Source organism: Capsicum annuum, chromosome 1, assembly GCF_002878395.1.
Source record: "Capsicum annuum cultivar UCD-10X-F1 chromosome 1, UCD10Xv1.1, whole genome shotgun sequence".
Lineage (NCBI taxonomy): Eukaryota > Viridiplantae > Streptophyta > Magnoliopsida > Solanales > Solanaceae > Capsicum > Capsicum annuum.
Genome location: NC_061111.1, coordinates 248172532 through 248199588, shown reverse-complemented (window position 1 = coordinate 248199588; position 27057 = coordinate 248172532). Strand labels below are relative to the sequence as shown.

At 34.6% G+C, this 27057-nt stretch overlaps 2 protein-coding genes and 2 pseudogenes across 2 annotated transcripts; all 4 read right to left on the bottom strand.

Moving 5' to 3' along the window:
- Positions 1 to 301: 301 nt before the first annotated feature.
- Positions 302 to 3104, bottom strand: LOC107857367 (annotated as a pseudogene).
- A 4993-nt stretch (positions 3105 to 8097) lies between these two features.
- On the bottom strand, positions 8098 to 10040 carry LOC107857366 (annotated as a pseudogene).
- Positions 10041 to 10455: 415 nt separating this feature from the next.
- Positions 10456 to 11854, bottom strand: LOC107862746 (aspartic proteinase CDR1-like). The gene has a single exon (XM_016708399.2). The coding sequence runs from the start codon at positions 11848 to 11850 to the stop codon at positions 10456 to 10458; it is 1395 nt and encodes a 464-aa protein (XP_016563885.2). The 5' UTR covers positions 11851 to 11854.
- A 10470-nt stretch (positions 11855 to 22324) lies between these two features.
- LOC107857365 (photosynthetic NDH subunit of subcomplex B 3, chloroplastic) lies at positions 22325 to 26316 on the bottom strand. Its single transcript, XM_016702258.2, has 6 exons — positions 25939 to 26316; positions 25287 to 25400; positions 24096 to 24149; positions 23510 to 23572; positions 23153 to 23215; positions 22325 to 22709 (listed from the first exon to the last, which is right to left on the bottom strand). Exons 1-6 carry the CDS (start codon positions 26107 to 26109, stop codon positions 22674 to 22676), a joined length of 501 nt encoding a protein of 166 aa, XP_016557744.1. The 5' UTR covers positions 26110 to 26316; the 3' UTR covers positions 22325 to 22673.
- Between the last annotated feature and the right edge of the window lie 741 nt (positions 26317 to 27057).

Here is a 27057-nt window from a genome sequence, read left to right as displayed (position 1 = left end):
TACTACTCTCTGTCTCAATTTATGTTATGCTTTTCGCTTGTCAAGAGTCAATTTGACAGATCATTGAAGCCAAATGTACGCACGTATGAATTTGGATTTTCCAACCCCGAACAGAAACTACATGTTTAACTTCAACTTTATACCCAAGTGATCACAGATTCAGCACTGGGAATGTCAGAAGTGACATCCTATACATTGCAAACAACACATTGTTCAGTTGCAAGAATGGAGATGATTGCAAACAACACATTGCCAGTCGAACACATAATCATGAAACGAGAAAATGGTCACGGTGTTCCAATCAAACCAATTCTATACCGGCTTCTCTAACCGAATCAATAACTGCTTTGACCTTTTCATGGTATCGTTGCTCTCTCTTAAGCGATATGGCAGGAATACATTTGGCCAACAACTTACCAATTTTTGCAGTAGCAGCAACATCTCTAGCATTCGCTTTTGCTTCTATTGTGGCAAGCCTTACGCCTTTCTCTTGTGTGCTCACGGAAGCAGCCACTGTTGCCGTTGGTATGTGAACTACTTGGGCATTTATGTACTTGTTTGTGAAGTGCATCCTCAGCACATAAGTTTGAGATATTTCATCACTGTTTCTGGTCTAACTGGTGGAGGAATCACCATTTCTGCTTAAGCAAACAATGCAGTTTTTTTATAACCGGGGTGTTGGGGCCAACTTGCGCACACCTCGACTAATTCCACAAAATACCTGAGGTAATTCTGTTCCCAAGGCCAGGACAAATGAGAAGAAAGCACCTAGTGTTTTTGTCTCTGCTGAGATTTAAACCTGACACCTCATGATTCTCAACCACTTCATTGACCACTAGGTCACACACTTAGGTTTCAAGAAATACAATTTTGCTTCTTATCCTAGAGCTATTTATTCTTGTACTTTTATTACTTATTTTTCGCAACAACGTTGGACTTTTTTTCATGAGCCGAGGATCTATTTGAAACAGAGGCGGACCTATATGCATTTTTTTGATGGTTCGGCACCCGTTAAATCCAACACAGACTCGGTATAACTATATAAAAAAGTAATAATCGGTATAAACTTCAAAAAAGCACACCCAGGAAACCAAGAAGATAGCTGGGTGTTATGGTTTACCGGCGGAATCTTAAAACTTTGGGCGTTAATATGTGTGTCTGAACCTCATGTCACCCACGGCCCCTAAATCTTGGATCCGTCACTAATTGGAAACAACCTCTCTACTTCTTTGATAGAGGTAAGGTTTGCATACACTTTACCCTCTCCAGCTAATTAGTACACTGGGTACGTTTTTGTTGCTGCTGCTAACCTAGAACTAACTTGTACTAATCGTAACAGGTAGCTCATGGTGAGTACCAAGCCACCTTTTACATGATGGCTTAATAGATGAAAAACAGACTTTAAATGAGTTAAATGGTCAAAACACACATAAAGTATCCACTTCTTTTTGAGTTTCATAGCTGAACTATGAGGTGTTTACGTTTTCTACCTTAAATATTTATCAAAATAAACCCCAAATTATCTATTGTTCAAAGTATCTATTTTACGTTTCTTCTTGTTTTGATATAAACAAAGTTCTTAAGTGAAACAGGTAAGTCATAGAGAACAAAGGGGAACCAATTAGGGTTCGAGGCGGACTCAAGTAGGGTCAAGGGTTGAATTTTCTCTTGGCTATTTTGTGTATTCACTCTGACTAAATTCAACAACAATAAAAGTGAAACCATTCAATTTTCTTCGAACAATTTTTAATTTACTTCAAAAATAGGAAAAATGGACATCAATTACAAGGAAATTAAGAACTAAATTAATCTACGATAACTAGGTAGATGGGCACCAGAAGTTCCTGAATTAGCAGAGAAGAGAAAAGGAGGATCAGAAATTTAGAAGAGAGGAGAAAAAAAAGAAGTGGGAGAAGAGAGCACGAGGAAGAAGAGGAAATACTAGATTATCATTGGTGTTTTCTCTCACCACAAGTCGTTGTATAAGGACTTCTGGCGAAGTGGCATTATCTCCACCCTTGCTCGCACCTCATTAATAACAATTAAATCTTTGTCGTCCAGGTCAGCGAATTAGTCACTCTTTTTGTGCTTTAATTACAATCCACACTGCCCGCGTTTCTTTACTTGCTTGTTTAAAATATGCTAAGCTATCATAAGTAGGATCATTACATTTCCTCCTTCTTCAAAACATCCTTGATCTCAAGGATGAGAATCGAAATTAAGAAACTTGGCCTTAAGGAAGTCATAGTCTTCCCAGGTAGCATCTTTTAGTGGCAAATTTGACCATTGAACCAAAACATTCACTCCACCCACATTATTCTTTTTGATCATCTGTCTTTGTAAAATAGCCACAGGTTGGACTAAAAACTGACCATTATTCTCAGTAATAGGCAGAGTCGATTGCACCACCACCTTGTAACCTACCTTCTTTTTAGAAAGGTTAAATGGAACACTGGATGTACTTTAGAGACTGATGGTAATTCAAGTTTGTAAGCCACTGATCCAATTCTGGAAATGACCTTGTAAGGACCATAATATTTAGACGAAAGCTTCAATTTTTTTCTCAATGCTATAGAGGTTTGCCTGTAAGGTTGAATCTTGAGGTAGATCGACCATGTCTCCCACCTAAAACTCCCCTTTTTATCTCCTCTTATCTGCATAATGTTTTATCCTATCTTGTGCTTTGCTCAAATTGTCCTTAAGAAGTTGATACATCTGTTGTCTTTTCAAAACAATATCCTCAGCCACGGGAACATTAGTCTTTATTAGTGGTCCCATGGACAGATGTAGAGGTGAATACTCATACAAACCTTCAAAAGAAGTGCACTTCAGGCTAGTGTGGAGGATAGTATTATACCACCAGTCAGCAACAGTAAGCCAGGGCTCCCTACGAGTAGGTCTGCTAGACACCATGCACTTGAGATAATTCTCTAGACATTTATTCACTTTCTCAGTTTGGCCATCACTTTTGGGTTAGTAAACTATGTTGTAGTGTAGTTGTGTGCCCAAAAGTTTGAATAAATCTTGCCAAAAATAGCTAAGAAAAAATTTATCCCTATCAGTCACTATGGAATCTGGAACACTATATAGACAATGTATCCTATTCCAATAATGTTCATCTATCGTGACAGCAATATAAGGGTGTCATAAAGCAATAAAGTATGAATACTTGGTCAATCTATCTACTACTACCAGGATCACCTTTTTGCCTCTAGATTTAGGAAGTCCTTTAGTAAAGTCATGCTAATTTGGCTCCAAGATTGATTAGGAATAGGTAGTGGCTGCAAAAGTCCAGGATAAGTTGCATTGTCATCTTTGTTTCTTCGATACACTTCACAACCTGCAGTTAAATCATTGACCATCCATTCCGTGTTAGGCTAATAGTAGAGTTGAGACAGTCTCTTGAGGGTGCATAGCTGCCCTGAATGACCCCCCCTCCCCATAGGAGAAACATGAAATATAGTTAATAGCTACTGTCTTAAGCCTCTAGTAGCTCCAATATAAACATTCCCTTTTCTTCTCAAAACCCCAAAAATGTAATGCCATAAGCTAGGACCTTGCAAATCTATAATGACTTAAGAGATTAGTTCTTGCACCTGAGGATCCTCAAAATAGCTATTAGTGACCTCTTGTATCCAAGTTGAAATTGTCACACTCATAACCAAGAGTTGTCCTTCTTGTCTGGATAGGGCATTAGCAACCCTATTCTCAGCACCCTTCTTATATTGGATCTCATTATCAAGTCCCAACAATTTAGTAAGCCCTTACTGTTGTAAGGCTGAGGTAACTCTTTGCCCCATCAAATACTTCAAACTATGATGATCAGTCCTGATCACAAAGTGTTTGAACTAGAAGTAGTGTCTCCACTTGTCCACTACATTCAACAAGGCTATATACTCCTTTTCATATATAGATTTACCTCTGTGTTTTGGGGTTAACACTTTACTGAAGTATGCCACTGGTTTGCCTTCCTGCATAAGTACAACACCAATATTACAATGGCTAGCAGTTGTTTCCACAATAAATTCCTTGCCAAAGTCAGGCAGTATAAATACAGATGTTAAGGACATAGCGGTTTTGAAAGCTTTAAATGCTATATCAACTTCTTCATTCCACTTAAAGGTATAATTTTTATTATGTTTGTAAAAGGTTTGTAAATTATACCATAACCAGACACATATTTCCTCTAATAACCTGTCAGCCCTAAAAATCTTCTAAGAGCCTTTAAGGACTTAGGAGTAGGCCACTCCACCATAGCCTTGATCTTATCAGGATCAGTAGATGCTCCATCTCCATTGATAACATGACCTAGGTATTCAACCTTAGGTTGACCAAATAAATATTTGGACCTCTTATCATACAGAGAGTGATGTCTTAATTTGTCAAACATAATTATTAGATGCTCAATATGCTCTTTTGCAGACACACTATAAATGATATATCATTAAAAATACTAAGACAGACCTTGTGAAAAATGGCTGAAAACTTGGTTTATTAGGGCTTGAAAAGTAGCAAGTGCATTGGTTAGGCCAAATGGCATCACCTTAAACTCATAATAGCTCACATGGGTCCTAAATATAGTTTTATGGACATCCTCAACCTTCATCTTGATTTGGTGGTATCCAACCCTGGGATCTACTTTGGAAAAGATCATAAAACCATGCAATTCATCCAATAAATCATCAACTATAGGTATTGGATACTTGTCTTTTGAAATGATCTCATTCAACCTTCTGTAGTCTACACAAAATCTCTAGGATCCATCCTTCTTCTTGATCAATAAAACTGGTGAAGAGAATGGAGATTGGCTAGGCTGAACTATGCCTTGGTTGATCATTTCAGTGACTTGCTTATCCAACTCATTCTTTTGATAGTACGTGTACCTATAAGGCCTTAAACTTACCGAAACAACACCTATTTTGAGAGAAATGGCATAATCAAGGGACTAACAGGAGGCAGGGTCATTGGATCCTTGAACACATCTGGATATCAGTCTAGTACCTTCAATATAGCATCATTCACTAGCTCCTGGGTTATGTTGTCATTTGTACTCATCATAAACAAACGAGCAATATGAGTTTGTCCTGTTTTCAACATCTTGTTCATAGTACCACTAGTGATCATATTCAGCTTCCCTTTCTCAACTATTTCCTTTAACACTAACTTGTTGCTCTTTATGCCACACTTCTTTTCATGATCAAATTTAGTGGGATTGTGCTTCTTCATCCAGTCATTTCCAAGCACCATGTCACACCTGTTTTTATCAAGAAAGCTATAAGTGCTTCCTGAGTCAATCAACAAGTTGAGTGCTCTATTCTTTACAGTACCACTGACTAGGATAATGTTCACCCCTTGATTGTTATCTGATAGTGCATTTAAGCATACGACCTCCTGAACTTCCTGGTCTAATTCTCCTTTAATAATTACATCTGAATAGGAAGGATCCTCTATCACTCCAGGTCTCTCTTCAAAAGGCTCTACTTCTCTTATTAAAGTTGTTTTTGTTTACATTGATGACCAACTACATACTTATCACCACACTTAAAACATAATGTGTTGGTCTTCTTGTACTCATAAACTTCTGGACGCAGTTTAAATGTATTAGGTTTAATGGTTAGGTCCACCTACCTTGGTATTAGGATTGTGGTTTACAATACTAGTGGGCTTGTTTATGACCTTATTTCTCCTCTGAGCAACTTCTATTGCCTTCTCCTGCATCCTAACTTTTTCAATAGCTAGTTTAAGTGTAGTTGGTTTGGACATCTTAATAGCAAATCGAATCTCTTACTTCAAATCCCCCATAAAACTAGATAGGAAGTGAGCATCATTGAGGTGTGGATTCCTTACAAGCATTTGAGCCTTGAGGTCTTCAAATTTAACCAAAAATTCATCCATTGATCCTGTTTGAGAGAGTCTATTAAATTGTTACACTATATCATCCAATAATTCATCATCAAATTTGCTAATTAGCTCTTTCTTAGATTTTGCCAATTAGCCACACCTCTACTCAGTACTAGAGTGTGATACCAAGTATCCGCTACCCCATTCAATACAACGTAATTGCATCAACTTTAAGATTGTCCAGGATTATGTATATAGTGAAATACCTTTCATATTTGCGGAGGCTCACTTTGGGTTCATGACCTTCAAAACTGGGTAATTGACACCATTGCGGCATGTTTTGTCTGTTTTCCCGAGTTGGATTAGGAAGTATCCCATCTCCTTATTGGTGTTCACCCTGAGCTCTATTAGATACTCTCTCAAGAGTTGTAAGCCTGTCTAAAAGCATCTTTAAGGTTCATTGAATTCCTGTTTGAGTGTTACGCATTCCTGTTGATTAGTTAGCAATTCATTCAAAATTCCATCATGTATGGCCAGTCGATCATCCACCATCTAAGAGCGAGTGCCCTCAGCTATCTCCACCACATAGGTCGCACGGAACAGTGTCTCTGATACCAATTGTCAGAATCCTAATTAGGATCTGACTAAATTCAATAACAATAAAAGTGAAACCATTTAATTTTTTTTGGGACAATTTTCGATTTACTTCAAAAATAGGAAAATGAATATCAATTATAAGAAAATTAAGAACTGAATTAATTTAAGATAACTAGGATAGATGGGCATCCATGCAAGTTCCTGAATCTGCAGAGAAGAGAAGAGGAGCATAAAAAATTTAGAGGAGAGAAGAAAGAGAAGAGATCACGAGGAAGAAGAGGAAATACAGATTATCGTTAGTGTTTTCTCTATCCACAAGTCTTTATTTAACAACTTCTGGCGACGTGTCATGATCTCCACCCTTGCACCTCATTAATAACGATTAAATCTCAACCGTCTAGGTCAACAAGTTAGTCACTCCTTCTGTGCTTTAACTACGATCCCCACTGCCTGTGTTTCTTTACTTGCTTGTTTAAAATATGCTAAGCTATCCTAAGTAGGATCATTACATCACTTTTTCATATTTTTTAAATCCTTTTAATGAAAAATTCAATTCCGGCGTTGATTTGGTGTCCATATAAATTTCAAATCCACAAAATTGTCGGAGGCTTAAATACGAGATCTTTGGTTAAAGATTGAGGGATCCCAACCATCCTACTGCAATTCATGTAGGTAGAAATTTTTTGAGAAATTTTAAAAAATGACTATAGTTTGGACCTTGTTAACAATATATAGTTATAGTTTAGGTATTTACCATTGGTAGCAACTTTTTAGATATTAGGAAGAAATATAATTTTAAAAAATCAAGTTTTTTTTAGATGTCAAACTATTGTATTTGTTGGATTCATACGCTCATTTAGGTTGTATTGGCGAATACAATTTGTACCAACGAATTCAGTTCTGATGTACAAAAAGATACAAACAACAAAGAATCTTTAAGGAACTGTATTAATTCGCTCTAATTTCACTTGTACTCATTCACTCTAATTTTACTTATATTTATGTGCACAATTAGGCCTGTTCGATGAATAAAGTGTGGGTATATACAAAGATATAGAAGAAGTGTACAATATTTTTGAATCGCAAACTACAATCCCTATATATAATTTCTACTGATTTACCAGGACATTGGTATTGTCACATTTTATTGAGCTTGATTCTTGGAGAAAACAAAGATGTATATTGATTTTTGAAGATTTGGTTGAACCTAGCTATTTAATTGTTATTAGAAGGTTGATATCAGATTTGGATCATTTTGAATTGATTTGGACCCATGTGGATACATTTAGTAAGCGTTTGACCATAAAATTTGGATTAGATTTTGAAATTTTATCTTCAAATATGTGTTTGACTATAGATTTTGGATCAAATTTTGAAAATCTATTTTCAAAAAAATTTCAGTTTTCATAAATTAGTTCAGACCAATTTTAGGGAAAAAAAATTCATTTTTTTCTTCAAGTAAAATGAATGTCCAAATTCAACTTCAAATTTCAAAAATCAAAAGAGTGTTAACTCCATTTGTAAATGTCACTAATTGATTTTATTTTACTTGATTGAACGCATAATAAAAGGATGAAATCTCCATTAGTGCTTATATAGAAAGTATATCTATGAAATCAAGAATTGATCAATAAAATTTGAATTTTATTGGGCACAACATCAGTACTTAGTGCAATCTGTAGGCTTAAACGAGACTTTGTTGGCTACTAGATCATACCCAATTAGGAAATTGGCCTGTGCCAAGTTTCCAAATATAGCAATGTCATCTGTTGGTGCTATTGTAAGACAAACCAAACCTTTTTGCACTTGTGCAAACGTGTTCGATGGTGACAACTCTAAATCCGCATTTGTAAAATGTGCGACAATCTTTGGAGCATCGATAGTACCATCCTTAGATTCGTAACATAGACCATAAGTCCCCAATGGATCGTCCTTCCTAGTAGCATTGATCAAATCCACTAATGTTGATTCCAAATTCGAGTAAAAATCACTTGGCAGAAGTGTAAACGTTGTGCCAGAATCAATTATAATGTTACCTTCATAACCACCAGTATAAGACCCAATTTTAGAAAATTTGAATTCCAACTTATTATTTCCAACGCTAACACCTTTCAAGTGTAGATAGTAGAACGTGGACGGATCATTTTTTATCAAGGGAGTTGAAACGACATTAGGGCCAGGCAACATGGCTCTATTCCCAAAGTTGATGTGACTTGTGACATTGGACATTGGACATTGATGTTGATTCCAATGGGAATGGGATCAAACAATAAGAGAATTTTCCATTGATATGTTTATCCAATTGTTTGATAATTGAAACATCACCACCACCTAAACCAATAATACCAGAGGTATACTTACTAAATGTGCCAGCATTTTCATGTCCACAACCAAAGGCAACGTTAGGAATTACAACATTTTTGCCAGAAGTAGAAGGCAAAGTGAATTTATCGAAAGCAAGGTCACCAAAAGTGCGCGATTGACCAGCATAACTAATTCGATATTCACAAATATTTCCATCCCCACAATAAGAAAAACTCCCTATTGATGTACATTCTTTATCTTTACAACTCATAGTTGTATAAGTAGAGCTTTTATTCGAATCGAAAAGAGACCTTGATTGTTGGAAACAAAGTATACAAGGCTTACATTGTGTCCATGTTAAGTCACTACCTGTATCAGCTATGGCTACAATTTCAACGGGCGGTGTTCCAATTGAGATTTTCATGAGGTATTCACCCGGGATTGGAGTAATAATCGATTGGATTTCATTGACAGAATTTCCCTTAAAGAAGGAATTAGCACGAGAGAATGACCGGTGGAAGGCATTTTGAAGGCGTTCAAATGGAGTACTTGATAAGTTGTAAAAAGGTGAAAGAGGAAAATCACGGTGGATAAGATCCAGAGTGAAGCCATTTACACTTTGTCGTCGACAAGAAACCAAAGAAAGATGGAAAAAAAACTAAAAAGACTAATATAATAAGAGTGAAAGATTTAATATTAATGTCCATGGCTAAAAATTTTGGAGAATGATGAGAAATGATGTAGAGGAGGCAATGTCTATTAATACAAGTTGAATTTCACATTTGAAAAATGTCAAGTCAAGAATAAATAATTGTGTAGTAAATTCCTCAGCAAAATAAAAAGTTGTGTAGTAAAGGAAGTATTATCTGAAAAAATTCATGCAAGATTATCCATTGACTGTCAAGACATTAATTATTTTTCAACTTTATTTGAAAATAGAACTTTATAATCATAGAAATTGAAATAAATTTACTTTCCTTCATAGTATTAGGCTTCATAACAATGTCATCCTTTGTTGTTTTGGTATTATCTTTTAACCTTATTTTAATTTTGAGGAAAGGGGTAATAAATATAACCTTTAACGTCGTGATTTACTGCGGATATATCACTCATTATAAATGTGATGCATAAATGCATATATATCCTCATCATTTAATGAATGGTGCATATATAGTCTTGTCGTCTAAGGAATGATGCATATTTACCTTTATCATCAACAGAGTGAATTAAAAAAAATCCTAAAACTTGTTTTTTAATTTCAAAAATACCACATGACGTTAAAAAATTACCTTACTCATTTTGTTTATACCTTCAGACCCAAACAAACTTAAAAAGACTCAATTCCTCTTTTATTCAGATCCGATCCATGTAAACCATTGCTACTTGAAATTAAGTCAATCAAATATAATTTATAAGTATACATATATTCTGAACTTTAGACCAAGTATAATAGTTAAAAATAAAAGGATACAAATATCATCACAGAGTATGCGTAAGGGTTCGTCCCTCGTTAGAATTAGTAAGGTAAGACTCAACCCTCTTACCGTTAATTCTACTACCGTCTTTGAGATTTTTATTATCAGTTAATATAATAAAATCAGTAAACATCAAGAAAATACTTAATTTAAAGATTTTCATTTATATAAAATAAGAAGAATTAATCAACAATATTGAAATTACTACTAATAACATTAATGAACCAACAAAACAATACTAGTAGTTAGTGCAATCTGTAGGCTTAAAGGAAATTTTGTTGGCAACAAGATCATACCCAATTAGGAAATTGGCCTGTGCCAAGTTTCCAAATATAGCAAATTCTTTTGCTGGTACTATTGTAAGACAAACCAAACCTTTCTCCACTTGTGCAAATGTGCTCGATGGAGACAACTCTAAATCCGCATTAGTAAAATGTGCGACAATTGTTGGAGCATCGATAGTGCCATTCTCATCAGAATCGTAACACAGACCAAAAGTTCCCGATGAATCCTCCTTCCTAGTAGCATTGATCGAATCCACCAGCATAGATTCCAAATTCTCGTAAAACTCACTAGGCATAAGTGTCAACGTTGTACCAGAATCTATTATAATGTTGCCTTCATCACCACCAGCATAAGAACCGCCAATTTTAGAAGATTTGAATTCCAACGTCTTATTCCCAACGCTGACACCTTCCAAGGTTAGATAATAGAACGTGGATGATTCCATTCTAATCAAGGGAGTTGAAACAACGTCAGGACCAGACACAATGGCATTACTACCGAAGTTGATGTGACTTGTGACATTGGATATTGATGTTGAATCCAATTGGATGGGGATCAAACAATAAGAGAATTTCCCGTTGATTTGTTTATCCAATTGCTTGATAATTGAAACTTCACCACCACCTAAGCCAATAATACCAGAAGTATGATTATTAAACGTTCCACCGTTGTCATGACCGCAACCAAAGGCAACGTTAGGAATTGCAACATTTTCACTAGAAGTAGAATGAAAAGTGAATACATCAAAAGCAAGGTCACCAATAGTGTGTGAATTATCACCATAATTAATTTGATATTCACAAACATTATTTCCACTAACACAAGAAGAACTACTCCCAATTGATGTACATTCTTGAGCATCACACCCTATGGTTTTATAAGTAGAGCTTTTCTTTGAGTCAAAAAGAGGGTATGATTGTTGGAAACAATTGATGCAAGGCTGACATTGCGTCCATGTTAAGTCACTACCAGTGTCAGCGATGGCTACTATTTCAACAGGCGGTGTGCCAATGGATAGTTTCATAAGATATTCACCCGGGATGGGAGAAATACTCGATTGGATTGAATCAGGAGAAGCAAAGGAACTTTTTTGGAAAAAAGAAGCGCGTGAAAATGATCGATGGAAGGCATCTCGAACGCTGTTTGATGGGTTGTAAAAAGGTGATTGAGGAGAATCGCGATGGATAAGATCAAGAGTGAAGCCAATTTCACCGCGATTACTGCTTATTATTTTTCGACAACAAACAAAAGAAAGATGAAGGAAAAATAAAAAGACAAATGTTGTAGGAAAAAGAGTTCTAGCTTTAGTATTCGTCTTCATGACTATAGTGCTTATGAGAGTTGGCATTGTATTCAAATATGATTAGAAATGATGAAGAAAATTAATTTGTGATTAGTGTCATTTTATAGGTAAATTAAGAGAGTGGGAATGCATGTAAGAATGTGGAAAGTCAAAAGAAATTTGTGAATTTGGAGGGAATGTATACTCCCTTCGTCCCAAATTACCCTTTTAAATTGAGATGACGTATTGATTAAGAAAAAAATTAATAACACGGCTAGTTTATCATGGTACCTCTATTATTAAATGATGTTTACATTTTAATTTAAAGAAAAAGTAATTAATGCAAAGGTTAAAATATGAATTTTTTTTTTTTTATCTATTCTTGATTAATGAAAAAAAACAAGTAAAATGAGAAAATTTGGAACAAATAATTTGAGACGGGGAGTATTAACTAGGAAGAAATTAAAACATACCAAATACAAAGTAATTAGAAATGAAACATTTTCTTTTATGAAAATTTATTGCATGGGGACATTGACGATCTTCACTATCCATATATGAAGACATGAATATTATTAAGTGACTAATTATATTCCTTCTGTTGACTTTTACCTGTTCATTATTTCAAAAATATATATTTTATATTTACTTGTCACTTTTAATATATTAGCAAAAAGGCAGTTATTTTCTTTCATGTTTTCTCTGCATTAATAATCGATCTGCATATCATTTTTCAAAACTTAATACTCCCATACGTCAATTACCATGGGCATAATGATTAAATCACATATTGATCATTGTTTCTTTAAGGGACATATAAAGTTAAAAGTGAACAACTAAAAACGACTAAATAAAGATAATTAAGTGACTATATCCAAATATATTCATTTAATATACTCTTTCTTCCGCAATGTGTTTTCCCATTCACACCCTGTATAATATTAAGACATTTATTTTGTAAGCACGAAATTCTGTAGCCTTATAATGTGTTTTAGAAATACATCATTGTAATTATTAATCCCATGTGAAAATTATTTACTCATGTTCATATCAGATAAAATGAATTTACACCATAATATTGTTAAATCGTAATTGAAGTGTACATACATGACAAAATTTCTGATCCAGTAGCATATACATAAAAGTTTGTTTCCGAATATTTACGCCAAATCAATATAATACATGCATGTCAATGTGCTTTTACATTCATTTTTCACTTAATTATAATTAGTTAATATATTATCATTTAATTAAATTACTTAATCATGATAAATTGATATGTGTAGTTATATAAGCACCGACACGAGTAATTTTTATGGTAGCGAGCGCAGCGATTTGAGAGACTTTTAAATTTTGATATGAAATTTTTAAATTTTTTGAAATAATTTACTTATTTGTAGACTATGCAAAAAGTTTTATGATCAAAATAACTGACAATTCAAAAGATCTATAAGTCATGTGAAAAAATAATGGTAAAAAGAAACCGCTTAACTCTTAAAATTCAAAAAATATCACATAAATTGAAAGAAAAAGTAACTTCCAAAGATGCTTAATTGTTTAATCATATACATACCATCAGCTAGGCATGGTTAAGACAGGAAGCTGATGTCGAGAAGGGATGTTAAAGTTGTGCAACATCTGTCTTGTTTAAATTTGACCAAATCTGCAGTAGACTATTTTTTAGCTTTAGTTATTAGGTTGTATTATTTTTTAAGTACGTTGCTGTTTTCCTAGTCTTTAGAGTAGCAGATAGTGTTCCTAAAGTTTAGGAGAGTTTTAGTTCTGTTAGTGGTTTAGTGGGATTACGTGGGTGTTTGACCAACTTATAAGCTAATTTTTGCTTATATTGATGTTTGACAGTTTTTAATATAGCTTAAAAAAAGTTGTTTTTGACTTTTTTTAAGCAAAAAACAAGAAGTAGCAAATAGGTGCTTATTTTTTTTCTGAAATTTTAAGTTGACCATTTAAATTACCACTCTGTCCCTTGCAATTATAACTTATTTCAATTTTACCCTTGCCTAATTCTCCTTTTTACCTTCGGCACACTTCACACACCACTCTTTCAATTCTCTAAGAAAATTAAATGAATAATTTAATAAGAAATAGTTTTCTTTTTGTTGGTTAAAAGAAGTAGTTATTATATCCTCCACTTTGCTAACTTCTATTAAAATTGAAAATTAAATGAATAATTTATTAAACTCTAATCCACTACCTAATTAAATAACATGTATACAACTTCCCAACCATATGAGTTATAACGCACCGATATAATCCAATTTTAAGTGTTAACCCTAAAAAATAATAATACAAGTGTGATTTGTTAACTTTTATGCGTTGCCAAATTGGTAAATATAATACTACTATTTTAATAAAATTCACTATAACCCACCACTATTTGTAATTAAATTGATATGATTGCTAATGATATTTGTAATGCTTAATGCTTGTACTAATTGAATATTTTTCAATTTTTGTATTTATGGCGAACTTAACTCTAGCCATATTAGTACCTCTTTTATATGAAGCTATTTATCTATTAATGTAATTATAATGATTAGTAACATATATTTTGCTTAATGATAAGCTCGACATATATATTAATATTATCCTCAAAAGTTAAAAGCAACAAGTCTAGTTTAATAAGAAAATGAAAGTGTCGTAAATTGCACCTTAATGATACGAAATCTTAACGTAATCATGAAGAAACAAATAATCTTTTAATATAAAACTATCTTTTTCAAACACAAACATTCAACATTTAAACTCTTAAAAAAAATATTTTTTTAGCGCACAAATTAATAGTCATTCATGAATTTTTTTTGATATATATATATATATATATATATTAATTTTAATTTGAATCATTTTAGCAATAAAAATTAATAATAATCAACTCTAATATATTATTAACAGCTATAAGGGTATTTCAGTCATTTTAACGAAAAAAAGTGCTTAAAAACATTATTATCAAACACATCAATAATTTTTTTTCAGTTTCAGCACTTTTATCCAAAAACTTAACTGCTTATTTTTAAAATAAGTTCAACACTTTCAAAAGCACTTTTAAAGAACTTTTTTTCAGTCGCTTTTTTTCAGCTTATCCAAACGGGCACTACATGTCTTTCTAATTTGCAATTTTTTATTTAAAAGAGTCATCAACAAAGTGAATAAAGTAGTTGTCCATTTTTCTCTGCAAACTATATCTTTCTCTTACTGCTATAACTGAACTTATTCTTACTTTGAGTTCATCAATTGGTATTAAGAGTAAGGTTGTTCTTTGGGAAATCACATATTGTAGTCTTTTTTTTTTTAGATTTCTACTGTTGACACAATGACATACCTACAAGCTATCGGCGGAATGAAAAAGCTCAACAACAACAACTACAGTACATCGTCCACTTGTATAATGTCTTATATGCAAGGGCAAGATCTGTGAGAGGTTGTGAACGACAATGATGTGACACAACCAGAAGCAGAAGATGCACACATCACATTGCGAAAGTGGAAGATAAAAGCAGGAAAGGCTATGTTTGCTTTGAAGACAACAACTGAAGAGGATATGCTAGAGCACATATGAGACGCCACAACACCAAAACAGGTGTGGGATACATTCGCAAAGCTATTTTCAAATAAAAATGATACGAGGCTCCAACTCTTAGAGAACGAATTACTCTCGATAGGACAACACAACATGCCAATTGCATAATACTTTCATAAGGTGAAGATGCTATGTCGAGAGATTTCAGAGTTAGATCCACAACCTCTAATTGGATAGACAAGGATAAAGAGAATCATCATCTATGGTCTAAAGCCTAAATGTAGAGGCTTTATTGATGTTATAAAGAATGGCAAAATAAGCCGTCACTTGTGGAATTTGATAATTTGCTAGTAGGCCAGGAAGCCTTGGCCAAGCAAATAGGAGGAGCTTCACTAAAGGGTTAAGATGAAGCACTCTATGTCGACAAAGGAAGTAGAAAGTTCAAGCAACATGGTGTCAGTGGATCTAAGAAGAACAACGACGAAGTAGAAGGTTGTCAAGGTAAAGGGAGCACTCGTGGAGGCGGTGGTTGGAAGAATCAAAGTTATGGCAAAAAGTTTTAAGAAAAATGCTGCAATTGCGGGAAAAGAGGTCATAGGGCAAAAGATTGCTGGTCAAAGAAAAAAACTGTTGAGAGTAATGTTGCTACATCAAATAGTGAAGAAGTGTGGGATGCAGATGCATTCTTTGTTGTAGAAGAAGAAGAATTGGCTCTCGTTACAGCGACAAAGGCAATTGATTACAAGAAGGATTGGATTATCAACTCGGGATGCTCAAATCATATAACGGGTGACAAAGAGAAGCAACAACACCTGTCAGAGTATAAGGGCAGCAGGGTAGTTGTAACGGTGAATAACTCAAAGTTACCGATAGCTCACATTGATAATACAGTAGTTTTTCCTCAACATAGTGATATCGAGGTGTCACTTTAAAATATTTACCATGTCCCAGGTATGAAGAAAGATCTTCTCTCCGTGGCATAATTAACATCTTTTGGCTATTTTTTCTATTTGGTACACAAGATGTGAAGGTCTATCGAGACCTGAAGATTATAAATGAATCGGTGATAAAAGGACAAAGGTTGGAATCAATCTACGTAATGTCTGCAGAAGCTGCATATGTAGACAAGACGAAAAAGAATGAAACAACAGACGTGTGGCACATGCGGCTGGGTCACGTTAGCTATTCTACATTAAAAGTGATGATGGAGAGGTCGATGTTGAAGGGACTTCCACAACTTGAAGTGAGAAAAGACACGGTATATGCAGGCTGCCAGTATGGAAAAACACATCAATTGCCTTTTGAAGAATTCGACTATCAAGCAAGAGAATCATTGGAGTTGGTACACTCTGATGTTTTTGGGACTGTGAAACAAACTTCCATAGGTGGGATGAAGTACATGGTGACTTTTATTGATGAATTCTCAAGGTATGTGTGGATTTACTCAGTGAAAGAAAAATTTGAAACTTTTTCAAAGTTTAAAGAATTCAAGAAGGTAGCAGAAGCGAAAGTTGGCAAAAGAATTTGTTGTCTACGTAGTGATAATGGGGGAGAATATACCTTAGACAAGTTTTGTGATTTTCTTCAAGAAAGCTGAATACGTCATCAGTTCACATGTGCTAGCACTCCACAGTTGAATGTCATAGTAGAAAGGAAGAACAAGAACCTGATAGAAATTTATCGAAGCATGCTTCACGTGAAGAACGTACCAGGACGTTTTTGGGTAGACACAATCAGGACGACTGGATTTGTGATCAACAGGCTTCCTCAACAAAGGTTATATTTTATTTCAGCTTTCGAAAAATTATGGAATATGAAACCTTCAGTTAGCTATTTTTGAATTTTTGGATGTGTTTGCTATGTGTTTGTACCTGATCATTTATGTAGCAAAATGGACAAAAAAGTTGTCAGATGTATTTTTGTAGGATATGACAGTCAAAGAAAAGGATGGAGATGTTGTGACCTGACAAACGAAAAGTGTTACACATCCCGGAATGTGGTGTTCGATGAAGCTTCTTCATGGTGGTCATCAAACAAGAAAGCACTGCCAGAATCAGATGTTTTTAAAGATGTGGTCCAATATTCTCAAATCCAATTGGGTTTAGGAGAATCAAAAGATGCAGATGACAAAGACAATGTCGAAGAAAGTGTAGCCCAATGTCCTTGGTAAACTGGTATGTATTAATAACCATGTGAACAAACTGAACCTAGTAGAGTGGAAACACCAACTTAGCTCAGAAAATCAACAAAAATCAGAAAACCAAATCCAAAGTATGCCAATACCGCAATAGTGAAGGAAGAAAGTGCAAATGAACCAGAGACTTTTGAAGAAGCATCTTAGGATCAGAAGTGGAGTAAAGTTATAAAGAAGAAATGTCAGCACTAAAATAGAATTAGACTTAGGAGCTTGTACCAAAACCAAGTGATGTGAAAACGATATCTTGCAAGTGGGTCTTCAAGATAAAGCGACACACAGATGGATCAATTGAAAAACATAAAGCTTTGGTTTTTTCTCAGCAATATGGACTAAATTATGATGAAACGTTTAGTCTAGTGGAAAAGCTTACAATGGTCAGGGTTCTACTTGCACTTGCAACTAGTAAAGGTTGGAATTTATGGCAGATGGACGTAAATAATACCTTTTTGCACGAAGAGTTGGATCGGGTGTAACGACCCAGGACTACCCCCTAGTCTTCATACGGTGCTTGCGACCCCGAAGGACCACAAGCTGACCCTTGACTAATATCTGTTGTGAGCATTGAATAATATACTGGAATAAATGCGGAATAAAAGGCTGAAATGCCATAAGGTTCAAAATAACTGAAATACAGATATTGAATAATAACATTTAAATCTGAAATACTGTCTGAATCTAGTCTGAAAGCCTCTAATCTGACTGTCTGAAAGTGGATTTGATGGGACAATCCTCCAACTAACTCCATCTACTGAACTACTACATCTACTGAAAATATAAAATAATAAAATATTATTGAATGATGAGGACTCACTGCTAAATCTACTACTGCTGGCTGAATCTGAATCTACTATGCGTGGCCAAGAACCTCAGCGTTCGAACCTATGATATGAAACATAGTAGCGCAGAGAATATACGCCAGTACATGGAAATATACTGGTATTCTAGATGAGGTAAGGCTGGATGCAGGAGTTATTATGCATGAGGATATAACTAACTGAATGAGAGTAACTGAACAAGAGAATACATGAAGAATCTGAGACTACTATAAATACTAAGCATGTAATCTATGCATATACATGTATACATATATAACTGAGCTTTTCTGAAGCTAAGTATTGAATTCTGATAACTGATACTGTAAAACTGAGCTGAGTTCTGAACTGAGGACTGAAACTGAAATTATGGGAGGTAGTCATCTAACTGACATGCCCCAATCTGAGCTAATAGGGTTCCAATTTGTAACCCCAATTGGAAAGGTGTCAGTACCGTGCCACGGTTAAAGACAAGCTGAAGGGTTACCCTCTACTGGCAGGTTCCCTAAACGAGAATGATGGTACCCTCTGGAAGGTAGAGCACCTCATCAACCCTCAACTGATAGGTTTGATGTCTCAACCTACGCTGGTTACATAGTTCTGGAACGTAAGGATTGCTTCTAAGGATCACACCCTCTACTGACAGGTGAGCCCCCATTCTTGGGTTCACTCGGTGCTGAGTCCTACTCCCAACTGAAAGACACTGAACTGAGTATACTGAACTGTACTGAACTAATACTGAGATTTCTGAGTTTTCCTAAACTCTGTAACTGACTCAGTTCTATTGAGTTTTGTAACGGATTGAGAATACTACGGATTGTGACTTGACTGATACCATTCTTTAACTGACACTAGCTCTAGATAAACAACTAAATTATCGGGTATTAAATACCCTCAGGACTCGATAACATGAAAGGTAAAGCAAAGCATAACTTTGAATAACATATAAATGTTCTCTTGGTCATAATTCATTCATAGAGATATTTCATCAAACACTTGTAATGCATTAACTTGTACATATACTAGCATGTCATGATTGCATTATTTAATTTACATGGACATTCTATCAAATACTTGGGGAGCAGAACTTAATATACATAATCATGAATAACATATAAACATGGCAACTCTAGTGCCCAAACTTGCAATTTCATGGATCCAACATGCAATTCATATAATTTCCCCCTTAATATTATTCTATTTTCATGAATTTTATCACAATCATGGATTGAAAACCAAATCAACATCATGGATGCATTAATCACTTTATAAATTCAAGAGTTTATCAAGATAATCACGTATTTGTTATACATGCTATTTAATTTCATAAAACTTGCACTTAAGTTATGGATCTTAACCCAACTAATATCAAGAATATGAATTCAATATAATTCAAACATGAAAATCATAAATACTCAATTTTTGTAATTTGAAAAAGGATTCTTGGACTTCATGGGTGAAAGGGACCCAAGAATGAACATCTAACATACCTTAATTTGTGAGTTTCTTGGAGTTCTTGGAGAATCCTTGAGCTTTGTTCTTGATCTCTAGAGGGCTAGGGTTTTGCTAGTTTGAGAAAGAATGGTTTTTAATTTGGGGAAAAGTGAATAATGAGTAGCTCAGGACATTTTTTTAGGGATTAAGTCCCGTATATGGGCATAATAAAATTATGGAAAAATACTGTTTTAACCTTGTGCGTCCTTCTAATTTTTGTAAAAAAATTTCCGAACTAGGCACCTAGCGCGACGCGCCACTATCGTGTCGTGCCACTGGAAAGTGGACAACTGAGAACTCGATTGATGGCGCAACGCGGCGTCTCACTAAATGCAATTTTGGTCCTTGGAGCGACGCGGTAAAATCATGTTGCCTCAGTGAAAATTGACAATTGTGAACTGTGTCTATGGCGTGACGCGCCAATATCGCAGGGCAACACTGAAAACTGACAATTGCTATTTTGACACACTCTGTGACGCACTACGGGCTTGAATGACGGTGTTTAACGACTGGAACTTAAAACCGCCATAACTTCTTTCCCGGTTATCAGATTTTGGCAAATTTTATATCGATGGAAAACTTATTCAATTTTCCACACAATAAAAAAAAAATCTTGAAAATTCTACATGTATAAAAGTGTATTCATCTTTAAAGAAAGTCTTTGATATTTTTGGAATGAATTTAAGCTAGGTAAAAGTATGGGGTGTTACATCGAGAGATCTACATGTGTCAACCAATGAGTTTTCAAAGTCAAGATTATCTGAATTATGTGTGTAAGCTTCGAAAGGCGCTATATGAATTAAAGCAAGCTCCAAGGGCATGGTATGGTAAGATTTCTGAATTTCTTACTCATAGTGGTTATTCAGTAGCACCGACTGATTCCAGTTTGTTTGTGAAAATTGCTGACAGAAAACTACCTATTGTTCTAGTATATATAGATGATCTAATCCTAACAGGAGATTGTGAAGAAAAAATTCTCCAAAATAAAAGAAATTTGTCAATATGAAGAAGCTTGGACAACTCAATCATTTTCTTGGCTTGGAGGTTGATCGTAGTGAAAAAGGAATTTGCTTGCATCAACAAAAATATTTCAAAGATCTCTTGAAGAAGTTTGGGATGTTTAATTGCAAACCAATCTCAACACCATTGGAGCCAAATGCTAAGATGTGTTCACATGAAGGGAAAGACTAATTGGAAGATGCAATAATGTATCGATAATTGGTGGGTAGTTTGATCTACTTAACTTTAACAAGACCGGATATCTCTTACCCAGTTGGTGTTAGGAGTCGTTACATGCATAGTCCAAAGAAGTCCTATTTGGAAGGAGTTCGTCGAATCTTGAGATATGTGAAAAGTACACTTGGCTATGGTATTTTGTATAAGAAATGTGAAGATTGCAAGTTAGGTGGTTATTGTGATGCTGACTATACAGGAGATCATGATACTCGAGGTTCAACTACTGGATATGTATTTATGCTTGCATCAGGAGCGGTTTCATGGTGCAGAAAGGCAGCCAACTATGTCTTTATCAACAACAGAAGAGGAATATCGGGCATCAGCAGTTGCAGCTCAAGAAAGTACATGGCTCGTACAATTGATGGACTTACAAAAATTGGTGGACTATGCAGTGCCTTTGTACTGTGATAGTCAGTCAGCAATTTGCTTGGCTGAAAATCCAGTGTTTCACGCAAGGACTAAGCATGTGGAGATACATTACCACTTTATCAGGGAAAAAGTCTTGCAAGGAGAGATTGCTTTGGAGCATACTAAAATAGAGCATCAAATTGCAGACTTGTTCACAAAAGGTCTTAGTGTCAACAAGTGAGCACTTTTTGCCAGCAGCTAGGCATGGTTAAGACAGGAAGCTGATGTCGAGAATGAGGTGATAAAGTTGAACAACATCAGTCTTGTTTAAATTTGACCAAGTCTGCAGTAGGCTATTTTTTAGCTTTAGTTGTTAGGTTGCATTATTTTTTAAGTACGTTGTTGTTTTCCTGGACTTTCTAATGTTCTTTCTTTTCTTTTAAATTTTAGACAAAATCAATCATATAAGAGTAGCTTTGTTGTGAATGACTTGTTTGGCAACTCACTCTTACCTGTGTATAGATTGTGTCTATAATCCAAAGCCAAAAACTTCCTTGGTTGTCTGCTTAGGTTATGTGCCCAGTGCAGGGTGGAGCTAGCAGATGCTCAGGGGGACGAAAACTTATACTATTTATGCATGATTAAAATTATTTGTTATGTACATATAGTATACGTTGAACCACCTTCGATTAGTTCATATCAGTACTTTTAAGCCCCTTAATAAAAATCTTGGCTCCGCCACAGCCGGTGTAACTCTTTATTACAAAATCTCTTGGTTCAACTGAAGATCTACCAATGAAACAGATAACCATCATGATAAGATGGTATAGAAAGTTAAACTACCAGGAATACAATTGGCAACATCACTGAGAAGGATATAAATTTGTAATTCATTCTGAACGAATCAGTGCCTTCTTTTGAATAAATCATTTAATCCTCAATAAAAGCATATTGCATAATTATGTATGTCAAGAATATGTAGTAGTAATGTACTGTCACTCAAGAGAATAGAGATAGCTACAACTAAGTAAACAAAGAACTTAGTTGTATAACTTGTATAACTTGTATAACTTTTATAACTTGACACATATACTTTCTAATGTAAAATGCTGGAGCAGAAAAAACCCTTGCTGTTACTTGGTAAATGAATAAAATTCATGTTTCCTAGCTACTGAACCATGCTTGCTAGCTTCCGGGCGCGATTTATCCTCTGTTCAAAGTTGTTGGTGAGTTAACTGTTTAGGTTATACATGTTCATCTACCATCACTTCTTCCATTGAGGCAGCCGCTGCACGACAACCTGTACATAGTATTGAAAGACCAGTACCTTATGAGAGAACAATTAACTCATATACCAGACATTACAACAACAACGACAACAACATACTCAGTGAAATCCCACAAGAGAGGTCTGACGAGGTTAGAGTGTACAAAGACCTTACCACTACCTCAGGGAGGTAGAGAGGTTGTTTCCAAAAGACCCTCAGCACAAGTGCAGCAAATCCAGGTGCAAAGAAGAAGGAAACAGTGGATGCCAGACATTATAGTAGTTCAATATTTTTAGTTGTTTACTGACATGTTTAGGACCTTAAAACGACATCTTGGTCTTAGATTTTCTTGTAATCAATAGCATTTAAGTTTTATCAAGTCGTAATTAGTTTGAATATGTACAGGTTTATGTTCAAATCTATGGAATGCAGCTAAACAAGCTCATATATATATATATGTATATAATTTGGATACCTTTCCAGAGTTTTCCTTATTTCCAACTATAGTTTGGCAAGCCAATCTCCATGACTCAGGTTTCTGCACAGTGATGAAAACTGAATGAGCAATTCTTTCGGTAGATTATGTCAGATATGTATGTACCGTTATAAGCATCTTCATAAGAACGAAAGAATTTTTGCTCTACCGGACACAAGTTGGTTACATACAACAAGATGTTTTAAGGTGCAAATCAACCAGAAAATTTTGACCTTATGCTACTGAAACAGCCTTAAAGTGATCGATCAATAGACGATTGATTCAACTTTTTGTGGAGAAAAGTGTAACTAGAAGGGAAGGTAAAAGCATCTAAGAGAAGCATGTGGGAGAGCATACCTTCTTTAGGTATCGGAGTTCTGGATTTGTTCGCTCATTCAGTAGATCCTTTCCATCAATAATCTGCACGACGAGGAAGATTTAGTGTCATTGAAAAAAAGGAACAAACATGGCAAGTGATACAGTTAATTTCTCTAAACTAAGAAGTTTAGCCAGACCGAATAACCATTTGGTAACGTCTAAGCTAGATAGCAATGGTTCAAGCGCAAGCCACCAATCTGATAATCAGACACTCAAAATCATGATGTATGGACCAACTTCATTCCCAAATATAATTAAAATGTGTTGCAGTATAGATTAATGCACTATGTGTATAAGATGTAAGAGAATACGCATAAACTTCCACGTTAGAAAAAATAGAACCAGCAAATAATTTTGTTTGAATATATAAATGCTGGTTTATCAAGAATACGCAAGAAAAGCACTTCGAAGTGTTCATTAATCGTCAGAGATGGCTTAGAACCAATAGTTCATTATCTAATGGATCTTTCCGTACTAATACTCTATCCGAGGGTTATCAGTACTTATCCGAGGGCTATTTATGTCCGATTACTAACAAGCGTAGTGGAGAATAAGAGACTTATACCTCCACAATACAAGTACCACAGCTTCCACCCCCTCCACAATTCATCACCTTTCCCTGCCAAAAGGTAAACGTCATGTTCAAGATCTAAAAATGGTGCCACAACTAAATGCAACAACGACAACAACAACATAACCAGTGTATTATCACACTGTGAGATCTGGAGAGTAGAGTGAACACATTTTGTACCACCAGCTCAGAGGTGAGGCAAAAAAAAAAATATATATATATGAATCATTTATTCTATCACTTGATTATTTCATAGCATTATATTTCTTATATGTTCAAATTTCATCCCACAAATGATTTAAAGAAGTGCATACATACTTCCTTTGCTATTACATATTGTAGCACACCTTCTTATGCAAATCAATGTTAGAGGAAATGATGATTATGTACTTGAGAAGTTCATGATCTTCCAAGAAATAGATAAAGCATCCATACATTCTTACATACATTTTCAAGAATTGTGATTAGTTGTTTTTGAGTCCGGTTGTAAGACGAATAAACAAAAACAACAGCAACAACAATATACCCAGTAAAATCACACAAGTGAGGTCTGGGGAGCGTAAAGTGTACGCAGACTTTACCATTACCGCAAGGAGGTAGAGAGGTTGTTTACGAAATACACTTTCAATCTTCTTCACCACTCACATGTAAACTTTCACCTAATTGTTTAAACAAGTTACATAAAGTCGATTACTATGTCTACATCATACTAGTCCATAAATTGATAGCAGACAATGCTATTGTGATTGACCTAGTCCCAAGCAAGTTCTTGTCAGATAACTAGAAGGAGTCGAATGCATGAATACTTTTGGTACATTTGACATATCTTTAATTTAAGACCACAAGATTAAAAAAGAAAAAAAGGGCAGCCCGGTGCACTAAAGCTACTGCTATGTGTGGTGTCCGGGGAAGGGCCCCGCCACAAGAGTGTATTGTACGCAACCTTACATTGCATTTCTGCCAGAGGCTGTTTCCAAGGCTTGAACCCGTGACCAGAGCAACTTCAGCAGTTACTCCAAGGCTCCCCTTCTCTATTCAAAAGATTCAAAAGTATTCTTTATTTTCTTAAACTTCGTGTCAACAACTCAGAACAGGTCAATTAGTTTGAAACAGAAGGAATACTTCACATGACATCAAGAAAAATATTATCATATTGGAAAGTTTTAACTAAGGCCAACAACTTACATATGCAGCATACAACTCTATCTTGTTCTCTGACATGATGTTCCTTAGGAGCTTCTCACCGCTTACTGCTTTTGCTTTATCCATGGGAAACTTGCCATTTTCATCTGGTTTTGGCTACAATAAGGATAAATATAAATCAATAACAAAACAAACAAGTCGCAACTCAAATGCGTACGTGGAAAAAACAATTATTCAGTCCACTAAAATCTAATGAATGAGTTTCCATATTCATGAAAAATCAGGTTTGAATTCAGTCCACTAAAATCTAATGAATGAGTTTCCATATTCATGAAAAATCAGGTTTGGACCATGTTATACAGAACCAAGAAAACTTATCTTACTATAACAAAACAAACAAGTTGTAACTCAAACGCGTAAGAGGAAAGGACATTTATTCAATGCAGTAAAATCTAATGAATGACGTTACATATTTATGGAAAAATCAGGTTTGAACCATGTTACAGAATGAAAAGAAAACTTATCTTACTATAACAAAACAAACAAGTTGTCAATCAAACGCGTAAGAGGAAATGACATTTATTCAATGCACTAAAATCTAGTGAATGACGTTACATATTCATGAAAAATCAAGTTTAAACCATGTTATGGAATCAAGACAACATGTCTTACTATAACACATACAATTACGTACCCCAATGAACTCAAGTTCAATTTCAGGTTTTGTAGTAGTTGATGCGCCGGTAGACGCACAAGAAACAGAAATGTGTATTCTTTTTGGAAGATAGATGACGGTTTTATGGCGGCTTTTAGTGAACTCCGGTGGCCGGAATGTTATAGGAGCGGCCATGTTCATCGTAGCCATGATCTAGCCAACATTAATTAACATGTATACTCATCTATGGAAAAAAAATAAGTGATCAAATTATTGCAAAAATAAATATGACAAATGGGACAATTATATATTATGATTCTTATTATTTGTGTATATGTGTCTGTGTGAAGACATAAATTACAACGTGAAACCATAACCACTGAATGGTTGGTAAGATTGGATATACTATAATGTGTCACAAAATTGTGGTGCACCTTCAAACTATATAGACTTGTGGTTTTGGTTGTTCATAATAATATATTGGCCCACACAACATAGCTTTTTCAACTAAAGTGAATAAAGGTCAAAAACTTCACAAACATTTTATTAAAAAAATACTGTATTCCAAAAAGTACTCCCTGTTGTAGTTTCCAAAATTCACTTTTTTTTAGTAAGTCTCATAAAAAATAATAATATATTGTTATATTTTATTTAGTAATAATTTAATTTTAAAATATTTTTTACTCTAAATAAAATAATTGATAGCTAAATAAATATTTATAATTTTTTTTTTAAACCATAAGTTTTAAAAGTCTTAAACCAATAAAATAAAATTATCGGGAGACCTTGTACTTTATTGAAATTTCTAATTGGATCCTTTTAGTCATAATTTTACCAACTAAAACCCAAACTTGGTTTCACTTTCAATCTTTTTCACTTTTATTTATTTTTTCTTTTCAAATTTACCCTAAAGTTTTTATTTTATAAAATTTTAAATTATATTTTATTTTTAAAATCATACATCATGTTCTCTATTAAAAAGATTTATTTAAATTGTAATTGTATAGTATTTCAAAAAGTATGTCCTATTACTATTAGCAGTTTATTTTATATTTTAGCAAACCTATTTCCTTTCCATTCTAATCTAGATCCTTCCCTTTTTTCTTTAGATCTCTTTCCTCTCACTTCACAATTATAATTCAACAATGGCTAAGGCCC